The following is a 26,919-nucleotide window of genomic DNA, read 5'->3' as shown; positions in this document are numbered from 1 at the left end:
GGGAGAAGGGGAGGAAGGGAGAAGGGGGAGGAAGGAAGGGAGAAGGGGGGAGGAAGGAAGGGAGAGGGGGGAGGAAGGAAGGGAGAGGGGGGAGGAAGGAAGGGAGAGGGGGAGGAAGGAGGAAGGGAGAAGGGGGAGGAAGGGAGAAGGGGAGGAGGGGAGGAGGGGAGGAGGGGAGGAGGGGAGGAGGGGGGGAGGAGGGGGGGAGGAGGAAGGATAAGGAGGGGAGGAAGGATAAGGAGGGGGAGAAGGAGAGGGGGGGAGAAGGAGGGGGGCGGGGGGGAGAGAAGGAGGGGGGGGAGAGAAGGAGAGGGGGGGGAGAAGGAGAGGGGGGGGGAGAAGGAGAGGGGGGGGGGAAGAAGGAGAGGGGGGGAAGAAGGAGAGGGGGGGAAGAAGGAGAGGGGGGGAAGAAGGAGAGGGGGGGGAAGAAGGAGAGGGGGGGGAGAAGGAGAGGGGGGGAGAAGGAGAGGGGGGGGGAGAAGGAGAGGGGGGGGAGAAGGAGAGGGGGGGGAGAAGGAGAGGGGGGGGGAGAAGGAGAGGGGGGGAGAAGGAAAGGGGGGGGAGAAGGAAAGGGGGGGGGAGAAGGAAAGGGGGGGGGAGAAGGAAAGGGGGGGAGAAGGAAAGGGGGGGAGAAGGGGGGGGAGAAGGAAAGGGGGGGGGAGAAGGAAAGGGGGGGGAGAAGGAAAGGGGGGTGGGGGGGAGAAGGAGAGGGGGGGAGAATGAGGGGGGGGGGGAGAAGGAGGGAAGGAGAAGGGAGGGAGGGAAGGAGAAGAGGAGGGAGGGAGGGAAGGAGAAGAGGAGGGAGGGAGGGAAGGAGAAGAGGAGGGAGGGAGGGAAGGAGAGGAGGGAGAGAAGGAGAGAAGGAGGCTGAACGGCCGGGCCAAGACTTTGGGCTGGATTTACAGGTAGGTGGCGTCGGTTCTCGGGGGGGGAGTCGCGGAGGTGGGAGAGAAGAGTCGCGGAGGTTGGATGGGGGGGGGGGAGGGAGGAGAGTCGCGGAGGGGGGGGGGGGCGGGTCGGGGAAGCGGGAGTCAAGTCGGGACGGGTGGGAGGTGAGCCTTATCCACGCAGCCCCAGTGAGGCCATTCAGCCAGAGCTAGTGGCTGCGTGCTTCGGGCCCCTCGAGCTACTGCACATGCGCACCCACTGTAGCGCGCATGTGCAGAGATCCCGGCATTGTTTTCAGCGCAGGGACCTGGCTCCGCTCCCCACAGCTCGTGCTGCGCCGCGCCCGGCCCCAGAGGACCTGCACGGAGTCGGAGAATAGGTGAGTTTTTTTTTTAGGCGCACTTTGTGGCTCGAAAAACGGGCGTCCAGGTCCGGGCTGCGCCGATTTAGGCGCGGCCCGAACTTGGGCCCTCAGTGTTGCCACAAAACATCCCAAGAGAATGTTGCTATTAGTCTTGCATATTTCTGACCCCGAGCAATCTGTGCAAGTTGGCAGGGACAAGAAACACAAAATAAATTACCTGTGACTGTAGGGTTAAAGCTTTGTATATTTTACAATGTCTTCTTGGAGTATTTGCAGTAAAACTTCAAGAAGCAGTTATTTCCTTAATTGACTCTTAACAATATGAAACAGAAAAGGATATTGATTTAGATTTTTTTTAAATCATTACTCTGCCTGAGATATACAATGATATTTTGGGTGATTCCTAAAGGAAAAAATGGTTTGCTAGTAAATTACTTTGAAACCATGGAAAATCAAAATTGCTTGTGACATTTGTTACTATGGGCCCAAATTTCCCCAGCTGCTTAGAGCGGCGTAGTTCGGGGTGGATGCCAACTTTTTGGGGGCAAAAAAAGCGCCAAAAATGTACCTGTTAATTTGACCGCTCCCTCATCATCCGGATCCATCGACATGGGGCTGCAGAGCCTGCGGGGCGGGGCGGGGGGCGCGGAGCTTCGGCCGCGCTGCAGGGGGGCGGGGCTTAGGCCCAGCGTCTTGTGGAGTGCCGACACGGGACGCATGTCTGCTTGAATGGCAGGCGCAATGGGTGTTTCAGCATGCGCGCATGCGCAGTGCAACAGGAAGCTTGCCAATCAGCCAATTAAAGGGAGAGCATCCTCAGTATCATTGGTAATGGACCATATATAAAGGTAAGGTTTAAATATTAATTTGCGTGTGGCTGAGGGAGTGGAAAGGAGTGCTGGATAGGTGGAAGAAAGGTGAGAAGTGTGATTTTTGAACATTACCCGAGTGTGAGTCCAATACACGAATGGCGCAAGAGCGTGCAAGATGAACAAAGAATTTCCTCCATGAGGAAGTGGAGAAACTAGTGACTGCCATTGAGGAGAAATGGCTGGAGCTGGATATCAGCAAGAGTGGTCCGTCAAATGTTTCACCCAAGGAAATGAGAAGAAGATGGAACCGAGTTGCAGAAGAATATTCCGCAGGGGTCAATACCGCAAGATCTGGAAGCCAGTGCAAGAAATGGCAGGACATTGGTCAAGTAGTGAGTGTAAGTAATATCTTCATCTTTAAATTGAATTGCAATTGAAAATGTGACCATCTGTATGTGTCCCACCCATCAGAAGTGCACCATGTCTGAAAATTAATATTTTCATCTTTGCAGAAGAAATTGGCCCACAACAAAAGGGAAAGACTTGGAACAGGGGGAGGTCCGTCAAATCTGCACCAACTGTCACCCCTGGAACAGAGGGTTGCTGCCTTGCTGAGTCGCACCGGCAGAAAAAGAATCAGCTCTGCACAAGCTGGACCCACACGCGAGGGTGAGGGCGAGTCATTAAAATGCATCGTCGCCCTTCAAATCAACCTGCTGATTGGCCTGCTATGCGTTAGACTACTCATGCCACCCATCCTGCCCCCTCCTGTGCTGCTAACCATTTGACTGTTTTGTTGTATTTTGCAGAAGACGACGACACTCCTCAACATCCTGAAGATCCACCAGAGGATCCAAATGCGTGCGCTCCAGACCAAGGCGGGTGGGAGGAGGATGGGTCCATGGAAATGTGTGCACGGGAGAATGCTGACTGCGATATGGATCAGTCCATAGTACAGGGCATCACACTGCCAGAAACTTCCATGAGCTCCTCGGCAACATTCCAAGATTCCACATCTTCCGAGGTCGCGGGTCCCAGTGGCGGTCGTGAATTGCATCTTGGGACACCCAGTCCCCCACCGTCCCAGCCTGCGCTTCACACTGGAGGGGTGCCACTAGGCAGATCCACGGCGAGAGAAAGAAGCCGACCAGTCTCTTCTGAGATGCAGCCCTCAGCAGAAGTAAATCAGGTTCTGCCATTGGGTGAGACCACCAATGCCCTCACAAGATCACTCGTGGCGGCAGTCAGTGGGGTGCAATGAGGTAACGACACTGCCGGGTGAAATCTCAGCACTGAGACGGGAAGTGAGGGTGGGCATTTCAGAGGGTGTGCAAACGATGGCAGATGCCATGAGGGAGCTAGCTTCTGCAATAAGGGCACAAAGGCCGGATACTCAAATGCCACTCCCACTTCAATCCACGCACCAGCCACCGGTGAGACCCAAGCCAGGCCCCCAATCCCCCCATACCACCATCACCGACCCCATGAGGAAGTGCACTTTCCCCGAGATGTGGGTGAGGGATGGGCACAGCCTTTATTTGCTGTTGTTGTTGTTGTCATTGAAGAGCATTGTAAAATATCCAATAAAAGATATTGTGCATTAAAACTGAATCATGCTCCAGGAGGACCACGCAACATTTAGGGACAACTGTAAAAGTAAAAATCCCTCACCCCAACAGTCATGCGTGCCTGCCGCCCCTAGCCCTGGCGGGAGGGCTAGCTAGTGCATTCTGCAGTCAGCAAGGTAGGACTGCTCTATTTTCAGTAGCTGATTTATCTTTAATTTATTTTTGATGATGTTGTGCAGCTGTTCTGCTGAAAATGTTGTGATGTTGTGCACGTCCTTAGTGCTTTAGAATCCTCCAACTCACCTCCCTCCCCCCACCCCTTCCCATCTCTGGCTAACTGCACTGATTTCTTAAATGTAGGTAAGGTTTTTCTGTGCCTACAAAAGCCAAACGATTTTATAGAACTCCTTTTGAAAGCAGATGAAGAGTAAACTTGAATGTAAATCAAACAAGAATTTAGGATCACATAATCAATCAGTCAAAAAATAAATAAATAAGCAACTAAAAAAAACAGAAGTCTAGCACTAGCAGCTGGGTACTGTTGCACAAATGGACAGTCCGGCTGGTGGGTGGGAGGAAACTGCAGCCTTGGACCCTTGGGTTTGGTCCCCAATACTGGGAAGGAAGCATCAGCCTTGGTTGGCAATTCGAAAGACTGGGGGGTTGCCGTCGATTGGGAGATCTGGGGGGTGGGGGGAAGCTACCGGTTGGACGGGGAGGCAGGGCCATGCCGGGTTCTTTGACCGATTTTGGTCTCCGACGCACCTCCTCTGGCTGTCGGGTAGGTAGGCCTGCGGCCACAGCTGCCATCCGCTATCGGGAGGGGAGCAGACATCGGGAAGGGTGGGGGAGGTATGTCCAATCGTGGGAGGAGTCGGCTGAGTACGGGGGTCTGATCACAGGTGGTTTACAGGTAAGGCGGCCATAGAAGGCCCCCCACCAGTCTCTGCCCTATTCCACCCCAGCACCATGGCTGTCACTGGCATCTTCCTATTAATTCGTTTACACCGCTTTTACAAGACAATCAACTAATCTTAACAACATGCCTCTGCCTGGGTGCCTTAACTACCCTATTTACTGCCGCATGTGCACTCACCCAAAACAACATTAAAAAAAATCGTCGCCTTCTCAACATCAAGCCAACTGGGCCTAATAATAGTTACAATCGGACTAAATCAGCCCCAACTTGCGTTTCTTATTATTTGTTCCCACGCTTTCTTTAAGGCAATACTTTTTCTTTTCTTGGGCTCAATTATCCACAGCTTAAGTGATGAACAAGACATTCGAAAAATGGGTGGATTACATAAACTCCTGCCATTTACCTCATCCTCTTTAACCATCGGAAGTCTGGCCCTTACGGGCATGCCTTTCTGTCTGGATTTTTTTCAAAAGACGCCATGATTGAGTCTATAAACACATCCCACTTAAACACCTGAGCCCTGATCTTAACCGTTATTGCAACCGTGTGGCTGGATAAGGCAGTGGGCTGCCGATGAGGGAGCCTATTCGGCCAGGGCTAGGGGCGGTGTGCTTCGAGCCCTCCCATACAGCCTGCAGAGATTGTGGGGGCGAGGAGCTACTGCACATGTGCGCACACTCTAGCGCGCATGTGCCGAGGTCCCAGCACAGTTTTCAGCGCCGGGACCTGGCTCCGCCCCCCCCATTGGATGTGGTGCGCTACGCCAAGGCCGAAGACATCCTGAGGAGCAGGGAGAATTCCTCAGTAAGTTTTAGGCGCGATTTTTCTTCTACAAAGTCGGCGCACCTTCTAAGCGGGGATGAGGGGGAGCGCAAACTTGGGCCCAAAACGTCTTTTAAAGATTTTTTTTTTTTTTAATTAAATTCAGAATAAATGTGCACAAATGTACTGCATCTGACGTGGGTTTCCTCTTGCTATTTTCCATATATTGGAAATTATGGCAGAAGCTCCAAGGAAATTCTCAGCGCACATAATGCAGAACTAATGATAACTTTAAACATGAGTGGAAACAATTTACCTTCGCTTTTTCAATTTATTCTTGGGATGTGGGTGCCAATGGCAAGGCCGGCATTTATTGCAACTCCCTAGTTGCCCTGAAAAGGTGGGGTTGGGCTTCTTCTTGAACCGCTATTAGTAGCTTGCTGGGCCACTTCAGAGGGCCATTGAGTCAACCACTTTGGAGTGATATTGGAGTCACATTTAGGCCAGACCTGGCAGGTTTCCTTCTCAAAAAGGACAGTGGGTTTTTACAACAATGCGACAGCTTCATGGTCACTTTTACTGATTACAGCTTTCTATTTCCAGATTTTATTTTAAAACTGAATTCAAGTTCTCAATTTTGGTGGGATTACTAACCATTATCCTGCAACGATCTGATGGGGTTTATTACACAAATTGCAATAATTTTAAAGTCATATACATCCTCATAGTTAATTGACAGATTGACAATAATTGACTATATAAACCGATTGTTTGGTAATGAAAGTGCTCTATATTCAGTATTAGACTAAACTGGCCACCCTGTGCATTGCCATTCAGTGTAATGCACTGCCGAGACTAGAGGTGTAGGTGGTTAGTTCTACCTGTAATCAATTTCAGGCATCTCCAAAGTTCATGCATTTTTTTTGTCATATTGCAGCAATTTATGCAATCAGTTGTTGTGGGCCTCTGATATTAATATTTTTTTTATAAAAGACTAATGGCCTACCTTAAGGGATTAAGGAAATGGTAAAATTGGACATTCTGAGCATATTATTTGCTTTTGGATGACATGTTAAACCAAAGCTGTGCTTACCAGCTCAAGTGAATGGTACTATTCGAAGAAGAGTGGAAGTTCTTTTGATGTCCTGGCCAGTAAAAAAACCCCCTCAATTACCACCAAAAACAGATCATAGGGCCATTCATTCACTTTCTATTTATGTGACCTTGTTGTGTGCAAATTGGCTACTACACTCACCTGGATAAGTGACTTCAGTTCAAAAATAATCAATTCGTTGTGAAGCATGTTCGCAAGTTCTGAGGATACGATAAGGCATATAAAATGCAAGTTTTTTTTCTCCCCTTGCATAACCTTTGCCACAGATTTAAAGCAAAACAACATTACACCTTGAGACAATTTGATGATCCGCACATTTTCTGTAGGATTTGAGAAAAAACAAGAATTGCCAGTCTCGCTGTCCCTACCTGCAGCTATATTATTCCGTCTCCTTTTCTTGATTGGTTCGTTGCAACGGTCAATGGAACATTCTGTCATCAGTGGGCCATCTGCATTATTAAACTGCAGTGGTTCGTTGTTGTTTGGAGGGTCAAAGGGCAACTGGTTAAGCCCTGTAAAAGTCAGAGAATAAGGATAGCACATTAGTCTGTGTTCAAGGAGAGACAATCTATGTATTAGTGCATCAGGCAACATACGTATAGAAGCATACAGCACAGAAGGACACAATTAAGCCCATCGTGCCTGTGTCAGCTCTTTGAAAGAGCTATCCAATTAGTCCCACTTAGTTTGATATGGAGTTCAAAAAGGAAAGACTGAACAGATTCAGCTTCTTTATGTCTTCCTGTTTAGACAGATTATTGAGATCTTATGTATTTTTCATAAAAAAGAAAATTGAATGCATGAAATTTTAAATGGAGGACACCACTTTTTTCTCCATGGCTATTTTGTCAATATATTCAGAAAATACATACAATCCTGCTGAAATATCCACATCATGCAAATTCTTCATAACTTTCTCAATTCAGCTGTAATGTTAGAATTCAAGAAAGCTTCAGTGTCTGTGGTAACCATATTTATGGACAATGTCTTTATTTGGCATATTAAGAATCAAATAATTTAAAGGAACCAGAAGCAGTTTTTTGGGGTATTTTAATTATTAATTGTCCATCTGTAAAAAAAAAAACACCCTTGGAAAATGTCTTGTTAATGAGTCAAATTTCGTAAATAGTAAAACACTGATTGGATTAGAATTAAAATGCTAAAAATTTTACAACACAAGCAAATCTTCAAAAGAAACTAAATACATCATGATACACTAATACCACACAGGGCTGTGCATATTTCTTGCACCCATAGAACTAAAATCCCACGATATTGTAGCCTTGCTACAATGAACTAGTTAGTAAACATCAAGTACATACTTTATAGCTAGGTGATCGTTTTACTTAATTACTATAATTGACAACTGTGTTGCAGTCATACACAGATAATGTTCCAATCACGGCACTGCAGGTAAAAAAACCTTTGAATTGTCTAAGAGACAGCTAGATTCGACAATGGGGAGGCAGGGACTGTAGGTTTATTTCTGGATGGATGACTACAATGAGCTTCCTCATTCATATTTATCTTGTGTCCTGGAACACCGTTCTTTTACAAAAGTAAGTCACGTTCAGGGTTTCAGGTTTCCTCATGCTGCTGCATCACAGACTCAGTCTAAGGCAGGCCTTCTGTTCCCTTTCTCTTGTCGGAAACAGACATGTCATGTTGCCTCTCACAATATTTATTTTGCTTTCATTTAGATCTTCAATTTTAAAACAATCATATGCTGAGTAGGAAGTTTTTTTCCTCTTCAACTACTTACCTTATGAATGAGAAAGGTTTACAAATATCAATATCATCCCCATATAGCTAAAAATAAGCAGCTTCAATATTAGGCTATTTTATCCCTGCTATCAAGAAAGAAAATAAGAGATTCCAATAAGCTGACCGTTGATATGTGCACAAAACAAGTAGGAAGATTATCAAACTACCCATTGACGGCAGCTCATGTTTCAGCAATGATTTCTAAAAATTAGTGCATGTGCATTTTGTTATTATTAGCAAAGACTATAATTCAAATAGAAACAACGATATTTTCAGAAAACAGTATTTGCAAATAGTCCCTCAAACCAAAGAAAATTGAATAAAGTGGAATGAATACAACACAAACTTCATCCCTCAAATGTTCACTCAATTTCTCAGTATCGTACTCTATCAACGCAGTATCCGCATTGGTGCGGTTAATGTTTTTCAGGGGCAATAATCAAATGGCACTGAGAAGGTAAAAGAGAATTTACATCCAACTATAATACTGTACTAGAGACTGCTTTTTATTTAGTTTCAAGGGGCCCAAATTTGGCCAGGGGTTGCTCCGTTTTTTTTTTTGAGTATCTTAAAAATCGCAATTCTGCACATTTAATTTGCGCCAGTGTAAGTGAGTTGGTTAGGATTTTTTTTAATTTAGTTTTTTTCCAAAAGGGGGCGTTACCAGCCACCCACGCCTGTTTTGGCCAGTTAAGCTAGTTCGGATTAAGAAATCAGCGCAGGTAAGTACATTTAAAGCACCAAGCACTAAACAAAGCACAAAATGTAATAAACAATTAATGAACAAATAAAAAAAGAAGAAACACTGCACTAAAGCACCAACACTTACAAAACATTAAACAAAGCACAAAAAGTAATAAGCAATGAATTAACAAATTTAAAAAAAAGAACCCTGCACCTAAAGCACCAAGACCAAAGTAATAAGCAATCAATAACAAATAAAAAGGTCGGCAAATCAGCAAGGCCCCCCGAGGTCGGCGAGTCGGGACCCAGAGGTCAGTGAGCTACGTGTGCAGCTTTCACTCGCTGCTCCGCCAGCTCCGAACAGCCTCAATCCCAGGGGATGCCGCGCCGCTCCGCTGCCAGCCAGCCAACACTCCGAGCCCTGCATTATTGGTGAGGAGTAATCACCTGGAGAAGTCCTTGAGGATTTAGCTATCAACAGTTCTTTCTCACTGTGTAGATCTGCTCCCAGTGATATACTCTCAACCTCCTACTGACTGCAACTCAACTTGCATGCATGTGCAGTTGAAACTCAGAGAAAGCTCAGAATGTCTTTAGTGAACTTAAACTGGGGTCTCAAGAGATCTCGTGCAACCCAGAAAGCAAAATGAAAAATTGATCACATAATCAATCAACAAATAAATAAATAAAAAATAGAAGTCCTACCTTCAGCGGGCCGCCGATGAGGGAGCTCATTCGGCCAGGGATAGGGACAGCGCGCTTTGGGCCCCTCCCACACAGCCCGCAGAGCGCACGCAGAGATTCTGGGGGCAAGGAGCTACTGCTACTGTTTTCAGCGCTGGGACCTGGTTCCATCCCCGAATCCAGTGGCCACGCTACGCCACCATCGCGGAGAGACTTGGGAGCGGCCAAACTCGGCTTGAAAATTTTTGCCGCCCTAATCGGCGTACAAAAGCTGCACACCTCTGGTGAGTGTGCCAGAAATCTCTACTGGTCAAATGTGGGTCCGACAGTTCAATTCTGAAATTAAGTAGACTTTTAGGAAGTACTCAACTACATGTAATGCAAACAAACCCTCTTAAAATTCTTAATGGAGTATTCAAAGATAAAGTCTTCCTCAAATGTCTATTAAAAAACACAGCTCCATTGCAAAATGTTCATTTAGCACTCAGCATTTAATTGTATTTGCATTACTGTGGAGAACGAGGCAAGGCATCTTAGCTGAATGCCATCTCCTTCCTTACTACATTAGTCGGCTTTCTGCATGCACTGTGCATGGAATGTTATTGACAGAAGGCACAGACTAGGGTCATTTGGAAACTATTTTACAATATACTTTAAAAAAAAGTAGAGTATTTCAATAGCAATTTAACCAATTTCCAAATTTCATTGAGAATATATATTTTTTTTAAATACATGCAACTTTGGTGATATGGATTCCAGTCCAATCTCTAAAGTGATTTCCCTTTGATGCACATTTTTACATATAATTACATTGGAATTTACAGCACAGAAACAGGCCATTATGCCCAAGTAGTTTAATAGACTCTAGATTTTGTCTGAAGGTTTTTTTTAAAATAACACTTGGCTGTAGTGAAATAGACTGTATGCTCTATTAGGTCATAAGTTTCATAGGAAGGTAAAAGCAGCATATCTCCTGACACTTTCCCTTTTAATTCAAACGAAATGCTGTTGAAAATAACTTTTCTCCAGTAATGACTAAAGTGCCTGTCGGCATTAAAAGAAAACAAACTATTTTTACGATATTATTTCCAAACATCATCAGAGTTCAATTAATAAAGCTACTTCATTATACCAGCACTGAGATCCAATTTAATTTTAATCTTTGGAGATATAATTTACCCTCTCTTATGTCATTGCAACTGTATGAACATAAACAGCTTTCGGCAACTTCAAATCGGAATTCACAGGTTTCATTCACTTTTCATGTTGCGCATGGAATCCAACTAAAAACTTATGGCTAAACTGATTTGTTCTGGAAAATGTGTTCGTAACACTGACTGAGCACAGGTCCCTCTCAACCAGAGTATTCTCTTCCAGGAACATTTTAACAAATACACCGGAGCCAAAATTCCAAGTTTTGGCACAAAACACCAGAAAATGGGGCAGAACTAGTTTGTGCCTAGATTTTGAAATTTTCGAATAGGCGAGGCAGTGTGCAGATCTTCCACCCGCTCACCACCTGCAGCCGCCATCACCCCACCTCCCCCCCCAACCAATGACCAATGCCAGGGATCACGACTGGAGAGGTCCTAGGCACCACGGGAATTCTGCCCTTAGGCCTCAGTGTAACTCATTTCAGTTGAGAGCTGGTGCGAACCTTGCTGGGACATCAGGAAAGACTCCAGATCTTGCCAGAAATAAGGTAATTTATCTTGGAGGGGATTCTGCTGGAGAAATGACTTCCATTTAAGCCAAAAATCTTTCCATGCTTGTTTCGCTTAGCCCCGAGAAGGGTCTCAGGGATGACCGAGTGGAGCAGCTAGCTACCATTCCGTCTTCGGAAAAGTGGATCAGGGAGGGCTTCTCTAATTTGTCATTACAGGTGCCAGCTGCCACCCCGAATATGCTAATAACGCCATCGCTGCAATTTGAAGCAGGGTCGGTGCCCTTCAATTTGGGCGGCCATGGGTTCTGCTCCGCCTCCAATCTGTCTGTTGAAATTTCAACCCCACTGTCCCAAATAGCAAGGTGGAACAACTTGCTGCATGGTTTATAAAAAAAAGCCACCAGAAAATACAAAGTTTGGATAAGGTGGTATTAAAAAGGAATATCAGTGTAGAGGATTTTTTTTTTATATTTAAACTTCTTGCCACTTTACTTCATATAGATGAGAAAATAGCAGATTTTTTATTTAGTTTTCCAAATATCACATCACTCCCTGACTAGTTATCAGGACTTTGTCAATGCAGCTCATGATCCATTTGCTAGCAGATTCATAAAACATTACCCAGGGTGAAGCAACCAACTATTTTTTCCTCCTTCTCTGCTGGAGATCATTGGCCTTCTGATCACTTCCTGCCCAAGACTGCAAAAGTGGGAACTCATTAGTGGGGAAGTGGGGAAGGGTCACATTTCCCAGTGGCACATTGAAATAAATTCACCGAAATATTTTTGTAAAGGCATAATGTTCTATGTGTTGGGGCCTTTTAACATCTTTTCATCATGTTTATGCAAGAATCTGGCAATACAATAAGATTAATTTATTTGCGCTTTTATCTCCCAACGACTATTTGGGGGTCTATAGTACACACTCAGCAGTGTGATCACCCCTTTTTTGTTCTTCAATTCAACCCATATATCCTCATTTGATGATCCTTCCAACATATCATCCCTCCTCACAGCTGTAATTGTTTCTCTAATCAATACTACGATCCCCCCTCCCCCCTCCATCCGAAAACCTTGTAACCAGGAATGTTGAGCTGCAATACCGACCCTTCTTTCAGCCATGTCTCATTAATAGCTATATCATACTCCCAAGTATCTATCTGTGCTGTCATCTCATCTGCCTTCTTCCCCATACTCCTTGCATTGAAGTACAGGTTAGACCTCTGTGGTCCAGCACCCTCAGGACCTGACTGGTGCGGAAACAGCGAATTTTCCGAACCACGGGAGGTCACAAACCGAGTGAGGTGAGTGAGGGGAGTGTGAGCGTGTGCGCGGCTGGCAGCCTGTGAGTAGCTCCCTCAGCAACTGCGCGCACACTCACGGACTGGCAGCCGCTCCAGCCTCCTTTCTTGGCAATCAGAACTGGACATAGTACTGAGGTACGGCCTGACCAAAACACTGAACAGTTTGATCACAGCTTCCTGACTTATATTGTACTATTTTAGGCATATAGGACGCAAGTTTCCACACGATTTGCGCCTGATTTTTAGGAGCAACTGGTGGAGAACGGACTATCTTAGAATTCGCAATTCTCCACATTTTTTTTTCTGCAGTTCTAGTCAGGTAGAACAGTTCTACTTTGGAACAGAATTTTTTCTTCAAAAGGGGGCGTGTCCGGCTACTGATGCCTGATTTGAAAGTTTCCACAGTGAAAATGTACTCCAAACTAAAGTAGAATGGAGCAAGTGAAGATTTTTGTAGAACTGAAAAAACCTGTTCTACACATTAAAAAATCAGGCGCAGGTTACAAATCAGGCGTCCAGAACGAGGTGGGGGGGGGAAGGGAACTCATTAAATTCTACAATAAATCCTTATTTATACTTATACAAATATTATACAAATAAATCCAACCTGAATAAACATTTATAAGCAAGGAAAAGATTAAATAAACCATCTTCCTACCTGTGTGAAAGTGCTTCAGCCAGGAAGAATGGTGCAGCAAGCCTCACAAAACGAGGGAGCCGACCGAACGCGGGCAGGAGGGGGGAGGAGGGAGGGAAGCCTACCGAACGCGGGGGGGGGGGGGGGGGGGGGGAGGGGGGAAGAGGGAAGGGAGCCGACGAATGTGGGGGTGGGAGGGAGCCGACGAACGCGAGCCGACCGAACGCGGGCGGGAGGGAGCCTACCGAACGCGGGGGGGGGGGGGAGCCGACCGAACGCGGGGGGGGGGGGGGGGAGGGAGCCGACCGAACGCGGGGGGGGGGGGGGAATGGAGCCGTTCCAGACGGCTGGCGGGAAAGAGAGAAGGCTGCAGGAAGCCTCAGAAATTGAGGAGCCATTTCCCGACGGCAAAAGGCGGAGGTCGTCGGGAAACGGCTGCCTCAACTTTGAGGCTTCCTGCAGCCTTCTCACTGCTACAAGAAGCCTCTGTGCTGATGGCAATGTACTTTTATTAAAAAATTTTTAAAAACTAAACAGCTACAAAGAACTACAAAAATGGCCGAGTGCCAATGTTTTTTTCACACTGAGCATGCGCGAACGCTCCAACGCGCACGTGCAGCGTTGCCGGCAGGAAAAAAAATAATTTAAATAGTACCCGCCCCCTCCCACTTACAAAATCGGCGCGAGTGTAGGCTCTGCCCTCCTGCACGCCGCGCCAGGCAAACAAGGAGCTGCAGAACGCTCCAGAATCGCGATTTTTTTTTTTAGGCGCCGTTTTAGGCGCGAAAAACGGGCGCCTAGCTCGGAGGGGCGCCCGTTTTTTTTCTTGTGGAAACTTGGGCCCATAGTTACAAAATTCTATAGGCTTTGTTGATTGCTGCTCTGCATTGATTGGACATATTGAGCTTTGAGTCTGACTCCGAGGGCTAAAAGTTCAGTGTAGCCCAGTTTGAGGTGGTGACCTGGTCGCTAACTTTAGCGCCGGGCGATGTTTACCGCCTCCAACCGGGTTAATCATTTTTAGCGCCCCAAGAGGGAAGTGGGGCGCTAAGGGAATCCTCATTGGACAAACCCCGATTCCTAGGGCGCTATCGCAGGAGTGCTGTTGAAGTTCTGCCGCTAGGAAACTGGCATCCTAACGCCTAAAGGGAGGTCAGCTGGACCACTTGAAAAGTTAAAGAAATGCCAACAGTGACCAGCATCTAGGAGAGATGCATTAATGAAGAAATAAATCATTTTAACTGCCTACCTGCTCCCCCTCGGACATATCGCCCCTGCAGCTTCTCAGTGATGCGTGCTTTCCCTGCCGGAAGAAGCGTCAGGCGCTATAGCAGGAGAAAGCAGTCAAGTTCGTGACTGCGGCACTACGGGGATGTTGCACATTCAGACATCACCAAGTTGGTGGTGCTAGAGTGCACAGCGCTAACTTTGGTGTCATCGGTAGGCCTGCATTGAAGGTCGCGGGAGACGCTGCCAGCACGCCGCTCAGTCGGTAAAAGTTTAGCGACCTGTTAGCGTCCCTCTTGGGCGCTCAGCAACCGAATTTGTCGCCCTAATCTTTTCAACTGCATCTTAAGCTGGTTCACTGTCATTCAAGGAATACGCAAGTGCCTATTTTCTCTCCCTATTTGCAGTACATTACACTTGTAAACCAAAGCGATCCAGCCATGCCAGCAGCAGTCACGTAGGTAAAGTGCAGAAAAGGTAAGTGCGAGTGTCTAATCTTTAATTTTTTTTTGCGATTTGTGTTGTGGTGGTGTGGGCAATGTTTTTGGGATGGTATTTTTGGGATGGTTTTTTTGGTACCCCCCCGCCGCCTCTCTCGGTGCGCTCCCGGCCCCACACTTTAGTTGCCGAGGTTCCCATTTTTGCACTGCAAAAGTAGTACAACACTTCCCTTCGCACTGCGCCCCTGGTGCAGAGCCCAGATGGCAAAAGATTCTCCCCACAGCGCAGACTTTTCCCGGCAGGTAACGTTCCCGCCCCGCCTCCGTTTTTTTTTTTGAATTCGTAGCCAATCGTTCCAATTCTTTGTCAAATCACAAACGCCAGAGGTCACCTTGCACACGCCAAGGATCACTCTGCGCCAATGCTCTTAGCCAAAAGGCCTAGAGCCACTGCACCGTTCCTGGAAGTACTGCAATACCAGGTTCGTGCCATGGAGGTGGATGGGTCAGGTCCCCCACACACCTCCGTGGAGGTGGATGGGTCAAGCCACCCCCCACCCACCTCCTGTTTCCAAAAAAGCAAGCATATACCTTCCTGATCCAGGGAGAACCACCCGGAGGTCATGGTGGCTACTCCCCTGTCAGGTCAGTTACGCATGATCTTAGCCAAAAGGCCCCGCCTCCGTTTACGCCCCGAAAAAAGCAAAACCAAAAATCCAGCCCAAGGTGCTGATCCTTGAGCTTCATTAGAACAATGTAGGAGGCCAAGGACAGACAGGTCAGAGTGGGAGTGGGCGGATAATTAAAATGACAGGCAACCAGCTCAGGGTCACACCTGTAGACTGAACGGAGCTGTTCAGCAAAGTGATCACCTAATCTGCGTTTGGTCTCTTAATATAGAGGAGATTGCATTGTGAGCAGCGAATATAGTATGTTAAATTAAAAGGAGTACAAGAAAATCACTTTCACCTGGAAGGAGTGTTTAGGGCCCAGGACAGTGGGAAGGGAGGTAGAAGGTAAGGTGTTGCCACTCCTGCACTTGCAGGGGAAGTTGGTGTGGGAAGGGGAGTGGATGTTTGGGGGTGATGGAAGAGTGAACCAGGGTGCTGTGGAGGGAATGGTCCCTTCGGAATGCTGAAAGAGGAGGGGAAGGGACTAAGTGCTTGGTTTGTATTGCCAATTTATATTGCTACCGTTGGTCCCAGTGAACTGTTTCAGTAAAAGCTGAAGTTCCAAAATGTAAAGGTAAAATTGTCCCATAAGTTCTTGCATTTTAAAATAATTTTACTGAACTCCTTTTTGGTTTCCCTAAAGCATTCCCCAACAAGGATAAGCAGCCAACTAACTTCCTCTTAGGTGCCTGCCAATGCTTCACTTTGAGCCAGCCACTGGGGAAAAACAAATATCCACTGTTAAATTTTCTGTCTCAGTTAGGAAATCCTAACTGGTGAAACCACCAATGCAATGGCTGAAATCCAGAGTTAGTATTTGACAAATAATGGATGAATATCATCATCATCATAGGCAGTCCCTCGGAATCGAGGAAGACTTGCTTCCACTCCTGAAGTGAGTTCTTTGATGGCTGAACAGTCCAATACGAGAGCCACAGACTCTGTCACAGGTGGGACAGATAGTCGTTGAGGGAAGGGGTGGGTGGGACTGGTTTGCCGCACGCTCTTTCCACTGCCTGCACTTGATTTCTACGTGCTCTCGGCGTTGAGACGCGAGGTGCTCAGCACCCTCTCGGATGCACTTCCTCCAAGGGCGGTCTTGGGCCAGGGACTCCCAGGTGTCAGTGGGGATCTTGCACTTTATCAGGGAGACATTGAGGGTGTCCTTGTAACGTTTCCACTGCCCACCTTTGGTTCGTTTGGGAGTCTCGTGTCTGGCATGCCCAGTGGAACTGATCCGAGTGTGGTCAGTGCTTCAATGCTGGGGATGTTAGCCTGAATGAGGACGCTGATGTTGGTGCGCCTGTCCTCCCAGGGGATTTGTAGGATCTTGGAGACATCGTTGCTGATATTTCTCCAGCAACTTGAGGTGTCTACTGTACATGGTCCATGTCTCTGAGCCATACAGGAGAGCAGGTATAACTACAGCCCTGTAGACTATGAGCTTGGTAGCAGTTTTGAGGGCCTGGTCTTCAAACACTCTTTTCCTCAGGCGGCCAAAGGCTGCACTGGCACACTGGAGGCAGTGTTGGATCTCGTCGACGATGCCTGCTCTTGTTGATAGGAGGCTCCTGAGATATGGAAGTGGTCCACGGTGTATACATGTGCCCTACCACTCCACTGTTTTAACACATTTGGAGAATTAACACAATATGCCACTCTACCTTTCAAAACACTCATGGAAATATATTCATAGAATTGTACATTGCAAGCACAATTGTTGCACAATGAGTTTGTAATCTGTTGTGCCATTGTGGGAAACTCAGTAGAGGTCAAGCAGGTACTTCCACAGAGGCAAGGAAAGAAAAGTCTTGGGGGTTTCTCAATTTGACCTACCGTCCATGCATCCTCTAGAATCAAGGCAGAGAGCAGTAGTGACAAAGACCAGGAAGCAGGTTTCCAGTCTTGTGTGACCTGGACAGCTGTTTGAGTCCAAATTTCGATATTTACACAAGTAGTGACCTAGTGGCAACATCATCGCTCCTAAAAGTTCACTAAAATTCTAATATAGTGACACTGACTTTACAAGTTTTTGTCATTATGTTAAAATCTGCTTAATAAGTACTCCCCAATTGTGTAATGTACAAAAACATGATACAACCTATGATAGGATATGTTTTTTTTATAATTGATCCTCCCTACTAGCCAGGAATAATTGCTTTTAGAAGTTGAGGGGAAAGAGAAGAAATTGACAAAGAAAAAAGGTCCCATATTTCATAGATACAGCGATGGAATCATGTCCCCATTTATTCATTTTAAATTCATCGACAGGAAGCAGTGGCATCTCCCCCTAAAGCATGAAATATAAAAATAGATAGCAAGAGTTTCTATAGGTATATAAAAAGGAAAAGAGTGGCTAAAGTAAATGTTGGTCCCTTAGAGGACGAGACCAGGGAATTAGTAATGGGAAACATGGAGATGGCAGAAACTCTGAACAAATATTTTGTATCAGTCTTTACAGTAACGGACACAAACAATATCCCAACAGTGGATAGCCAAGGGGCTATCGGGGGGGAGGAATTTAACACAATTACAATCACCAAGGAGGTGGTGCTCAGTAAGATAATGGGCTAGATTTTCCCCAAGCAGTTGTGTCAGCGCACTGACCTCAAGCGCGCCGACTTGCGCGCTGGAAACAGCGCCGGCAAAAACTTGCCCCATCCTAGCCACTGCGTACAGTTCTCGGAGTCCTGGCATGGCGTCGATGGTGAAGTGGGGGGGCGGAGCCAAACGCCCACGCCGAAAACACTGCCGGCACCTTCGCGCATGCGCAGTCGAGAGAGAGAGAAAGAAAACTTGGCACTCTGCCATTTTTAAAGAGCATCAACAACAGCAGCTTCTCGGGTAGCTCGGTGGGCACTCACCCCACCCCCCCACCCACCCCCAGCGATTAAACACAGAGATCCAGCAGCTACAACTTCTTCGGTGCGTCTTCTCTCCCCTATCCCAGACTGAATGGCCTCACACAGAGGCCAGTCCGCTGCCTTTCCCGGACAGACTTTAAAGATAAGGTAGGATTTACTTCTTTTTTTATTGTATTTTATTGGTTTGAGCGTTTCCTTAATGTTTGCTGCTTGATTGTTGAGGTCCTCTCCAGTTCCCTTCCCTCCCCTAATGTCTGCTGAATGTGCGCTGCTTTTTCTTAACTGCTCGCAAGGTTTTTCAGAGCTGGCTACATACTCTGACCTAAGTGGATTTGGAGTACGTTTTTGCTGGCCAAAGTGACATAAATGGTCAAAATTGGCGCAAGTGTCTGGGAACGCCCCCTGTTGAAAAAAAAAACTGACTTAAAAAAAATCGTACCTAACTGACTTACTCTGGAGCAAATGTTTTGGGGAAAATAGCATTTTCTAACTTATGCCAGAAAAAACAACTCACTCCAAAAAAATTGATGCTAATCATGGCCAATGGGACTAAAGGCAGATAAATCCCCTGGACCTGATGGCTTGCATCCCAGGGTCTTAAGAGAAGCAGCGGCAGGGATAGTGGATGCATTCGTTGTAACTTGCAAAAATTCCCTGGATTTTGGGCAGGTCCCAGCAGATTGGAACACTGCGGCAAGGCGGCTTGGAGTCGGGAGGGGGAGGGATAGAGGTGGGGAGAAGCGGGGGGGAAAGGAAAGTGAGGTGCATGGCCGCAAGCGTTGTAGTTGAGAGAGTATTGATGTTGTTACTATTGAATAAATGTTGAGGTTTGGGGGAAGGGGGAAGGGGGAGGGGGAGGGGGGTACCTTGTTTTTTTGCATTTGTGCTCTCTGTGCTTGAAATCTTGCTGGAAAAGTAAAAAATGTAATAGATGATATAAATGTTCTAAATTTGTTGTGGGGTGGGATGGTGTGGCGTGTACAGTTATCAATGATTTTATACACATTAAATTTATTTTATTTAGCGTAACATTGTTGCACATTTTCTCAGATAAGACCGCTTTTCCCTGTAAGTGCGTCGGGTGCAAGTTCTCGTCCTGCTTCTCCTCAGTCTGCCACCTCTGATTGGGCACATAATGCTCTTCAATAAACCTTCTGCCATCTCTAGTCTGCAGCATGTGCATAGTCATCAAGACAGGTTGAGAAAGTTATTGTCATGGAGCCTGCACTCAGTATCATACATATTGTTCACAAACAATAAATTTACCTACTAAAACAAATAAAATAAATTCAAATCGTCCACAGTATGATAAGATGTTTATTCAGATGTTCAAATCACCTTAAAATAACTCCAGATTACATCAAAACTCCCCAGAAGTTGAAGAAGCCTTTTATATGAAAAGTCCTCCGATTTACAACATGGCGTCCATACCGCTGGGTTAAGTTCAGGTGAGAGCAACTTTTTCTCAGCGTTTGTTTCGGCGAGCGATATTTTTGCCGATATATGGATGAGATGCCGAAAGTAACGCTCAGCGATATTATGGGCATTAGTTTCCATTTATCTGACGTTTACGGCAGAAAAAAACGGGCGGGCGTTAACTAAATGCCAAAAGTAACGCTGGGCGATAAGTGAGCGATAAATGGGCGTAAGTTTCCATTTTTTTCCTAAATGGGCGATATCTGGGCGTTATACCTCATCTCAGCGTTAAAATGGACGGTGACGATGCAAAACTTATGGAAAGTCTAGCCCTATGTCTCCTAGTTTTAGTTTCCCCCATGAGTGGAAATATCCTCTCTGTATCCACTTTGTCTAGCCCCCTCATTATCTTACATGTTTCGATAAGATCACCTTTCACTCTTCTGAACTCCAATGAGAAAAGGCCCAACCTATCTTCATAAGTCAATCTCCTCATCTCCGGAATCAACCTGGTGAACCCTTCTCTGAACAGCCTGCAATGCAAGTGTTTCCTTCCATAAATACAGAGACCAAAACTGTACGCAGTACTCCTGGTTTGGCCTCATCAATACCTTGTACAGTTGTAGCAGGACTTCCCTGCTTTTATACTCCATCCCCTTTGCAATAAAGGCCAACATTCTATTTGCTTTCCTGATTACTTGCTGTACCTGCACACTCACTTTTGTGTTTCATGCACAAAGACCCCCAGGTCCCTCTGCACTGCAGCACTTTGCAATTTTTCTCCATTTAAATTATAATTTGCTTTTCTATTTTTTCTGCCAAAGTGGATAACCTTACATTTTCCCACATTAAACTCCATCTGCCAAATTTTTGCCCACTCACTTAGCCTGTCTATACCCCTTTGCAGATTGTTGTGTCCTCCTCACAATTCCCTTTCCCACCCACCCATCCGTGTATCAGCAAACTTGGCTACATTACACTCGGTCCCTTCACCCAAGTCATTAATATAGATTGTAAATAGTTGAGGCCCCAACACCGATCCCTGTGGCACCCCACTAGTTACTGTTTGCCAACCGGAAAATGACCCATTTATCCCTACTCTGTTTTCTGTTAGTTAGCCAATCCTCTATCCGTGCTAATATATTACCCCCCACCTAGTGAACTTTTATCTTGTGCTGTAACCTCTTATCAAATGCCTTCTGGAAATCCAAATACATCACATCCATTAGTTCCCCCTTATCTATCTTGCTCATTACTTCCTCAAAGAACTCCAGCAAATTTGTCAAACATGATTTCCCTTTCATAAAACCATGCCGATTCTGCTTAATTGAATTATGCTTTTCCAAATGTCCCGCTACTGCTTCCTTAATAATGGACTCCAGCATTTTCCCAACGACAGATGTTAGGCTAATTGGTCTATAGTTTTCTGATTTTTGTCTGCCTCCTTTTTTAAATAGGGGCGTTAATTTGCAATTTTCCAATCCACTGGGACCGACCCAGGATCCAGGGAATTTTGGTAGATCACAACCAATGCATCCACTGTCTCTACAGTCACTTCTTTTAAGACTCTAGGATGTAAGCCATCAGGTCCAGGGGACTTGTCTCCCTTTAGTTCCATTATTTTACCGAGTACTACTTCTTTAGTGATATTGATTGTATCAAGTTCCTCTCTCCCGATAGCCCCTTGATTATCCACGATTGGGATGTTTTTAGTGTCTTCTACCGTAAAGACCGATACAAAATATTTGTTCAACGTCTCTGCCATTTCCTTGTTCGCCATTATTAATTCCCCAGTCTCATCCTCTAGGGAACCAACATTTACTTTAACCACTCTTTTCGTTTTTATATACCTGTAGAAACTCTTACTATCTATTTTTATATTCCGTGCTAGTTTACTTTCATAATCTATCTTTTTTCTCTTTAGCCACCTCCCTAACATTGTCAGTCTCAGTCATTGCCTCAGTTCATCCGCTGCTGAAGCCCTCATCCATGCCTTTGTCGCTTCTAGATTTGACTATTCCAAAGCACTCCTGGCTGGCCTCCCATATTCTACCCTATGTAACCTAGAAGTAATCCAAAACTCAGTTGCCTGTGACCTAACTCCCGCTCACCCATCACCCGTGTTCGCTGATCTACATTGGCTTCCGATTAAGCAACGCCTCGAGTTCAAAATTCTCATCCTTGTTTACAAATCCCTCCATGGCCTTGCCCCTCCCTATCTCTGTAATCTCCTCCAGCTCCACAACACCCAGAGATGTCTGTGCTCCTCTAATTCTGCCTTTGAGCATCCATAATCGCTCAACCATCGTGGCCATGCCTTCTGTTACCTAGGCTGCAAGCTCTGGAATTCCTTGACTAAACCGCTCCGCCTCTCTACCTCTCTTTCTTCATTCAAGACGCTCCATAAAACATATCTCTTTGACCAAGCTTTTGGCCACCTGCGCTAATTTCTACTTGTGCGGCTCGGTGTCAAATTTATAATAGAACTGTGAAGCACCTTGAAACATTTCACGACGTTAAATGCGCTATATAAATACAAGTTGTTGTTGTTGCTGTTGAGTATTATCTGGATGAATTATTTCATCAGTTTCTGTGATGTTGACTGTAACATCAATAACAATTCATTCAGCTCCCTTAAACTGCTGATCAACATATGAAACAATTCGCAAAGATTCACATCAGCAGCAACAACTAAAGCTCTACTTAACTGCTCACAGCTATTTTATTGTACTGTTTTATTGTCATTTATGGATTTAATGTTTAACTGTAATAGACAAAAAATACTACTATTGTATACTTTACATTGGGATTCACAATAAAGTAACGAAGGGTTATAATTAAATTATAATGGGCATTGCACGACTAGGTTGCAAGTGAGGTACGGCGGGTCGATAGCAGTTTTGCACTTCAATCGAGCTCCCCGTCATTAACGGCAACTTGTCAAATGATACTAAATTTGTTATTGCTAGAAGATAAGTGTTAAATGGCAAATTGACCTGCCAGTCCTGACTTATAACCTGGGGGTTATGTATGATCTCCCCACTTAATTATAGGTCTGTATGTTTTTTTTGTCTTGAATTCCAGTGTATACTACAATAATTTTTCACATTCTAAAATCACTAAATTCCAAACCCACAAATAAAACAGCTCTGAAGGCTTTATTTTACTCCTTGAAGCAATGTGAATCATTTCTAATTGGTTTCGTATGCGAATCAGCAGTTTTGGGGAATCTGAATTAATTATTAATGTTACAGAAATTGATGAAAAAGATAATCCAGATAACACACACTTTTTTTTGTGTCTTTAATTTGAAATTTGATTAAATAATTTCCTTAGTGTGTAATAATGGGATTAAGCCAAGCTTAACAGATCTGTGCTTTAGTTTAAATTTAATTTTTTTCCAGAAGTATCTCGCCTGCATAAGGAAAGTTAAGATAAATAAGACTTCAGTTGTTTGTCAATCATTGGGATTCTGGAAATGACTAAATATTAATTCATGTCATATTCTATCTTCCTCTGCTTCCGGAAAAGGAATTTAAAATCACTACATTGTGACATAACTCTATAACTGTTGTGATAGAGCATGAGACTCTATTTCCCCTCGTCAATTTTCTCCCTTGCTCTCTTGAAGGCATTCCTACTAATGGCAAAACAAATTCCAGATTGACCGAAAAGCAAACTATTAATTTTGCCATTTCTCTGCCAGGGCTACAACGAACACTTCACAGAAACAGAGTGTGTGTGTCAGAAGGGGATTAATGACGGGAAACTGTAAGGATCAGTCCTGCCACAATAGGCTGCTCATTCACAAATATAATGGGCTCGATTTTCCCCAATGCCGCTTTTTGGCGTATTGCCAGAGTTATGCCCGTTTTTTGTGGCTCCGACTATTCCAAAAAAATGACTAGCAAGTTTCCCAGTTCTATTTTTTGAAATTGGCGCCGTGCAGCCTGTCCTTTAGCTTCGGAGGGTGAAGCCTAATGTCTGCGCCGAAAAAATGATGCTGCCTCTTCTATGCATGCAAATTGACTTTTTGACGTGGCTGCTATGGGTGCACATTCAGCCATTTTTAAAGAGCCACTTGTGTGAGAACTTTAATTCTCATTTGAAAAATTGGAGCTTCAATACAATATGCAACGCGGCTCAAGGACCAAGAATTTCTTGCAGGATGAAGTGGAGGCACTAGTTTCTGTAATTGAGGCCAGATGGCACGAGCTGGACATCAGCAGAGGTCACATAAAAGTTGCACCAAAAGAAAAGAAACAACGCTGGAACCAACTTGCAGAAGGTTGCTGTGCAATGGTGACCACCCCAAGGTCTGGAGGCCAGTGCAAAAAGTGGCAGGACCTTGGTCAAGTAGTTAGTGTAAGTAATATTTTCATTTATTCAATACAATTGCAATTGTAAATGTGACCATCTATATGTACCACGCAGCAGAAAGACACCCTCTCTAAAAAGTTATATTTTCATCTTTACAGAGGAAGGTGGCACACAACAAAAGGGAAAGAACTCGAACAAGAGGAGGCCCGGCCAATCAGTACCCACTGACATCTTTGGAAGACAGGGTCGCTGCTTTGATGGGTCCTGCCTGCAGAAAAGCAACCACCACTGCACAAGCTGAGCCCACACTCGAAGGAGAGGGTAAGTCCTGCAAATTCCATAGTCTGGCTTTGCTCAATGTTAAGTACTGCACGGGCTAGCCATGCTTTGGTTCATAGGGATGTCTCAATCAACTACGCTTCGGTTGATGCAAAGTGCTATCATTCATAATGGTCCTTCAAATGAAGCTGCTGCCTGCGCTGTGTGAACCGACTCATGCCACCCTACCCCCTCCTCTGCTGCGAACCATTTGTCTGTTCTGTTATATTGTGCAGAACTTGAAGCCAACCCTGACGAGCCTGAAACCGATGCAGAAGATGATTCAGACACGGAGGAGCCTGAAGAGGAGAACATCTTCCAATCCCAACTTCCAGATCAAGAGCATGGGGTGAGGGGGAGGGGGAGGTGATGGATGAAGCCATCTGGAGGTGGTGCAGGTGCTGCCCATTGGGGTGCCAGGCCCTTTCCTGAATGGTATGAGTTTTGGGACAGTCCGAGGCTGGGGATTCCACTGGGATGCAGTGAGGCACACCCAGGGCCCCCCTGTCCAAGGCTGCGGATCCCAGTGCAATGAAACGCAACGAGGCACACCCAGGGACCCAACTTCCGAGGCTGCAGGTCCCAGTGGGATGCAGCGAGCCACACCCAGGATGAGGAGGGGAATGAGAGCTCGATAGATCTTGCACCTCAGGAGAGCGCTAACAGTTCAGATAAGGGCAATGAGTGCGGAGAGCATTGACCTTACATGATCACTCCTGAACACCATCAATGGGGTGGGTGATGAGGTATCGGGTCTGTCCGGTGAAGTAACAACTCTCACGAGAAATGGGAACACTGTCCGGGAACATGAGGGAGGGAAAGTCATCACACACGAGCTGCACATTAACGGATGGAAGCCTTTTCTGTTCCTGTACATCTCGGAATCCTCCAAAGGTGCTCGCAAGGCGATGTGGGTACAATCAATGCAGCCCTGTACCTTGGGGAAGCCAGCAATCCTGGAGAAGCCACAGTCCTTTCACGCATTGCCTGGGCAGTCAGGGGAACTTTATGTAGTCATCCCTCCGGGCATATAGTGCAGCAGTCACCTGCCGGATGCAGGTATGTGTTGCATGTTGAGAAATGGTGCACACATCCCCAGTTGTGGCCTGGAATGATCCAGATGCATAGAATGAAAGTGCAGCTGTAACCTTCACTTCAACTGACAAAGCAGTCCTCCTGACGCTTCTCGATTGCAGGGCTGCTTTTACTAACTCAGAGATCTCGGTTACAACTTCTTTGCAGAAACGCAGTCTTCTCACATAGTTTGCATCACTCAGGTGCAGGGGTATGAACGCCTGTCTCGATATACCCGACCTGGGTAAGGCCTCCTGCCCATCATCCTACGTGCTCCGAGTTTCCTCATGTGATGATGTCGAATTAATTGTCTCCTCCGTAGCACCATCATGCAGAAGGCTTGCACAAGGTATGGCATTGTTAGTATTGCCTAAGTGATTAAATTGTACCTTTGCAAGAAGCTCAAAATGGCAGGCAGGACAAGGTTCTTTGTTTTCTCTTTCCCCAAGATCGACACCCTAGTATGGACCACACCCAGGTCTGCGCATGCGCAATAGGCTTGCTTAGAATGGGAAGCTAGGCATTCAAATGAGGACATTTGGGGCAACGAAGTCTAATGGAATTCTTTAATTTTAGATTTTTTTCAAAATACCTCCCCACCGACCAAACGTCGGCCGGCAGAATTGCTCCCTCGCCCGGACACAGGGGCGCAGCAAACAGCCACTCACCGCCCTCCCCCACCACCAGGCTTCTATTGATGCTGCTGCGTAGTGTAAGGGTTCTCATCCCTTCAGTTCAGTTTCCACCCACCACACCTCACACGGCTTCTTTTTAAGTCGAGCTCCGAGCCCGTGCGAGGGACTGATTCTGCCGGCCGATGCTCCAACCCTGGAGCCCGGCTTGGAGACAGTCGGTGGTGGTGTGGCACTTTGGAAAAAAAAAATCAAACATTCAAGAATTGCATTAGACTTCCATTTCCTGCGTTTTAAGTTTGAAAAAAAATTAAGCATGATGCATATTTAATGTGTTCTTGACTCTCTCCAAAATTTCACCTAAAAACAATGGTGTCTTTCTGCGGCGATTTTTTAATGTGCGCCGCTTTTTCCCCAAGTGCCTCGAAGGTTTTTTGGGAGTGGTCACATATGCCGTCCTAGGAAAAATGTAAGTTGGCCAAACTTGCATAAATGTGAAAAACTGGTGCAGAGTATGGCATAGTCGCCCCCTATGACGCAAAAAAAAAACTTTAAAAATTTGTAACTGAGTTATGCTGGCGCACAACCTTTGGGGAAACTTGGATATTTTAATTTGGGCCAAAAACAGCGGCGCGCGCCATAAAAACGGTGCAGATAACTGGGGAAAGTGGAGCCCATTACATCCACTTAGACAGCTTCCAGTCCATATGATGGGACTTTCTTTTGCTTTGGTTGGCTTGATTTGATGTTTGCAGGGAAGCAATAGCAGGGACATGAAAAGCTATATATTGC

The 26,919-nt window shown here is 45.8% G+C and overlaps 1 protein-coding gene across 11 annotated transcripts in view; it reads right to left on the bottom strand.

Annotated features, from left to right (window-relative positions):
* LOC139265703 (ecto-NOX disulfide-thiol exchanger 2-like) overlaps positions 1-26,919 on the bottom strand; it is a 460,596-nt gene that overhangs the window by 175,720 nt on the left and 257,957 nt on the right. For all 11 annotated transcript variants that reach the window (XR_011593606.1, XM_070882954.1, XM_070882953.1 and 8 more), the window contains one exon: positions 6,796-6,939. Coding sequence is in view for 10 of the 11 variants with exons in the window: in XM_070882954.1 (XP_070739055.1) it covers positions 6,796-6,939 (144 nt within the window). In the remaining variant the exon portion in view is untranslated. The remainder of the gene's footprint in view (positions 1-6,795; positions 6,940-26,919) is intronic.

The sequence above is a fragment of the Pristiophorus japonicus genome, chromosome 6, assembly GCF_044704955.1.
Source record: "Pristiophorus japonicus isolate sPriJap1 chromosome 6, sPriJap1.hap1, whole genome shotgun sequence".
NCBI lineage: Eukaryota > Metazoa > Chordata > Chondrichthyes > Pristiophoridae > Pristiophorus > Pristiophorus japonicus.
Note: the sequence above shows the minus strand (reverse complement) of the source record. Positions and strands in the feature narration are given on the sequence as shown.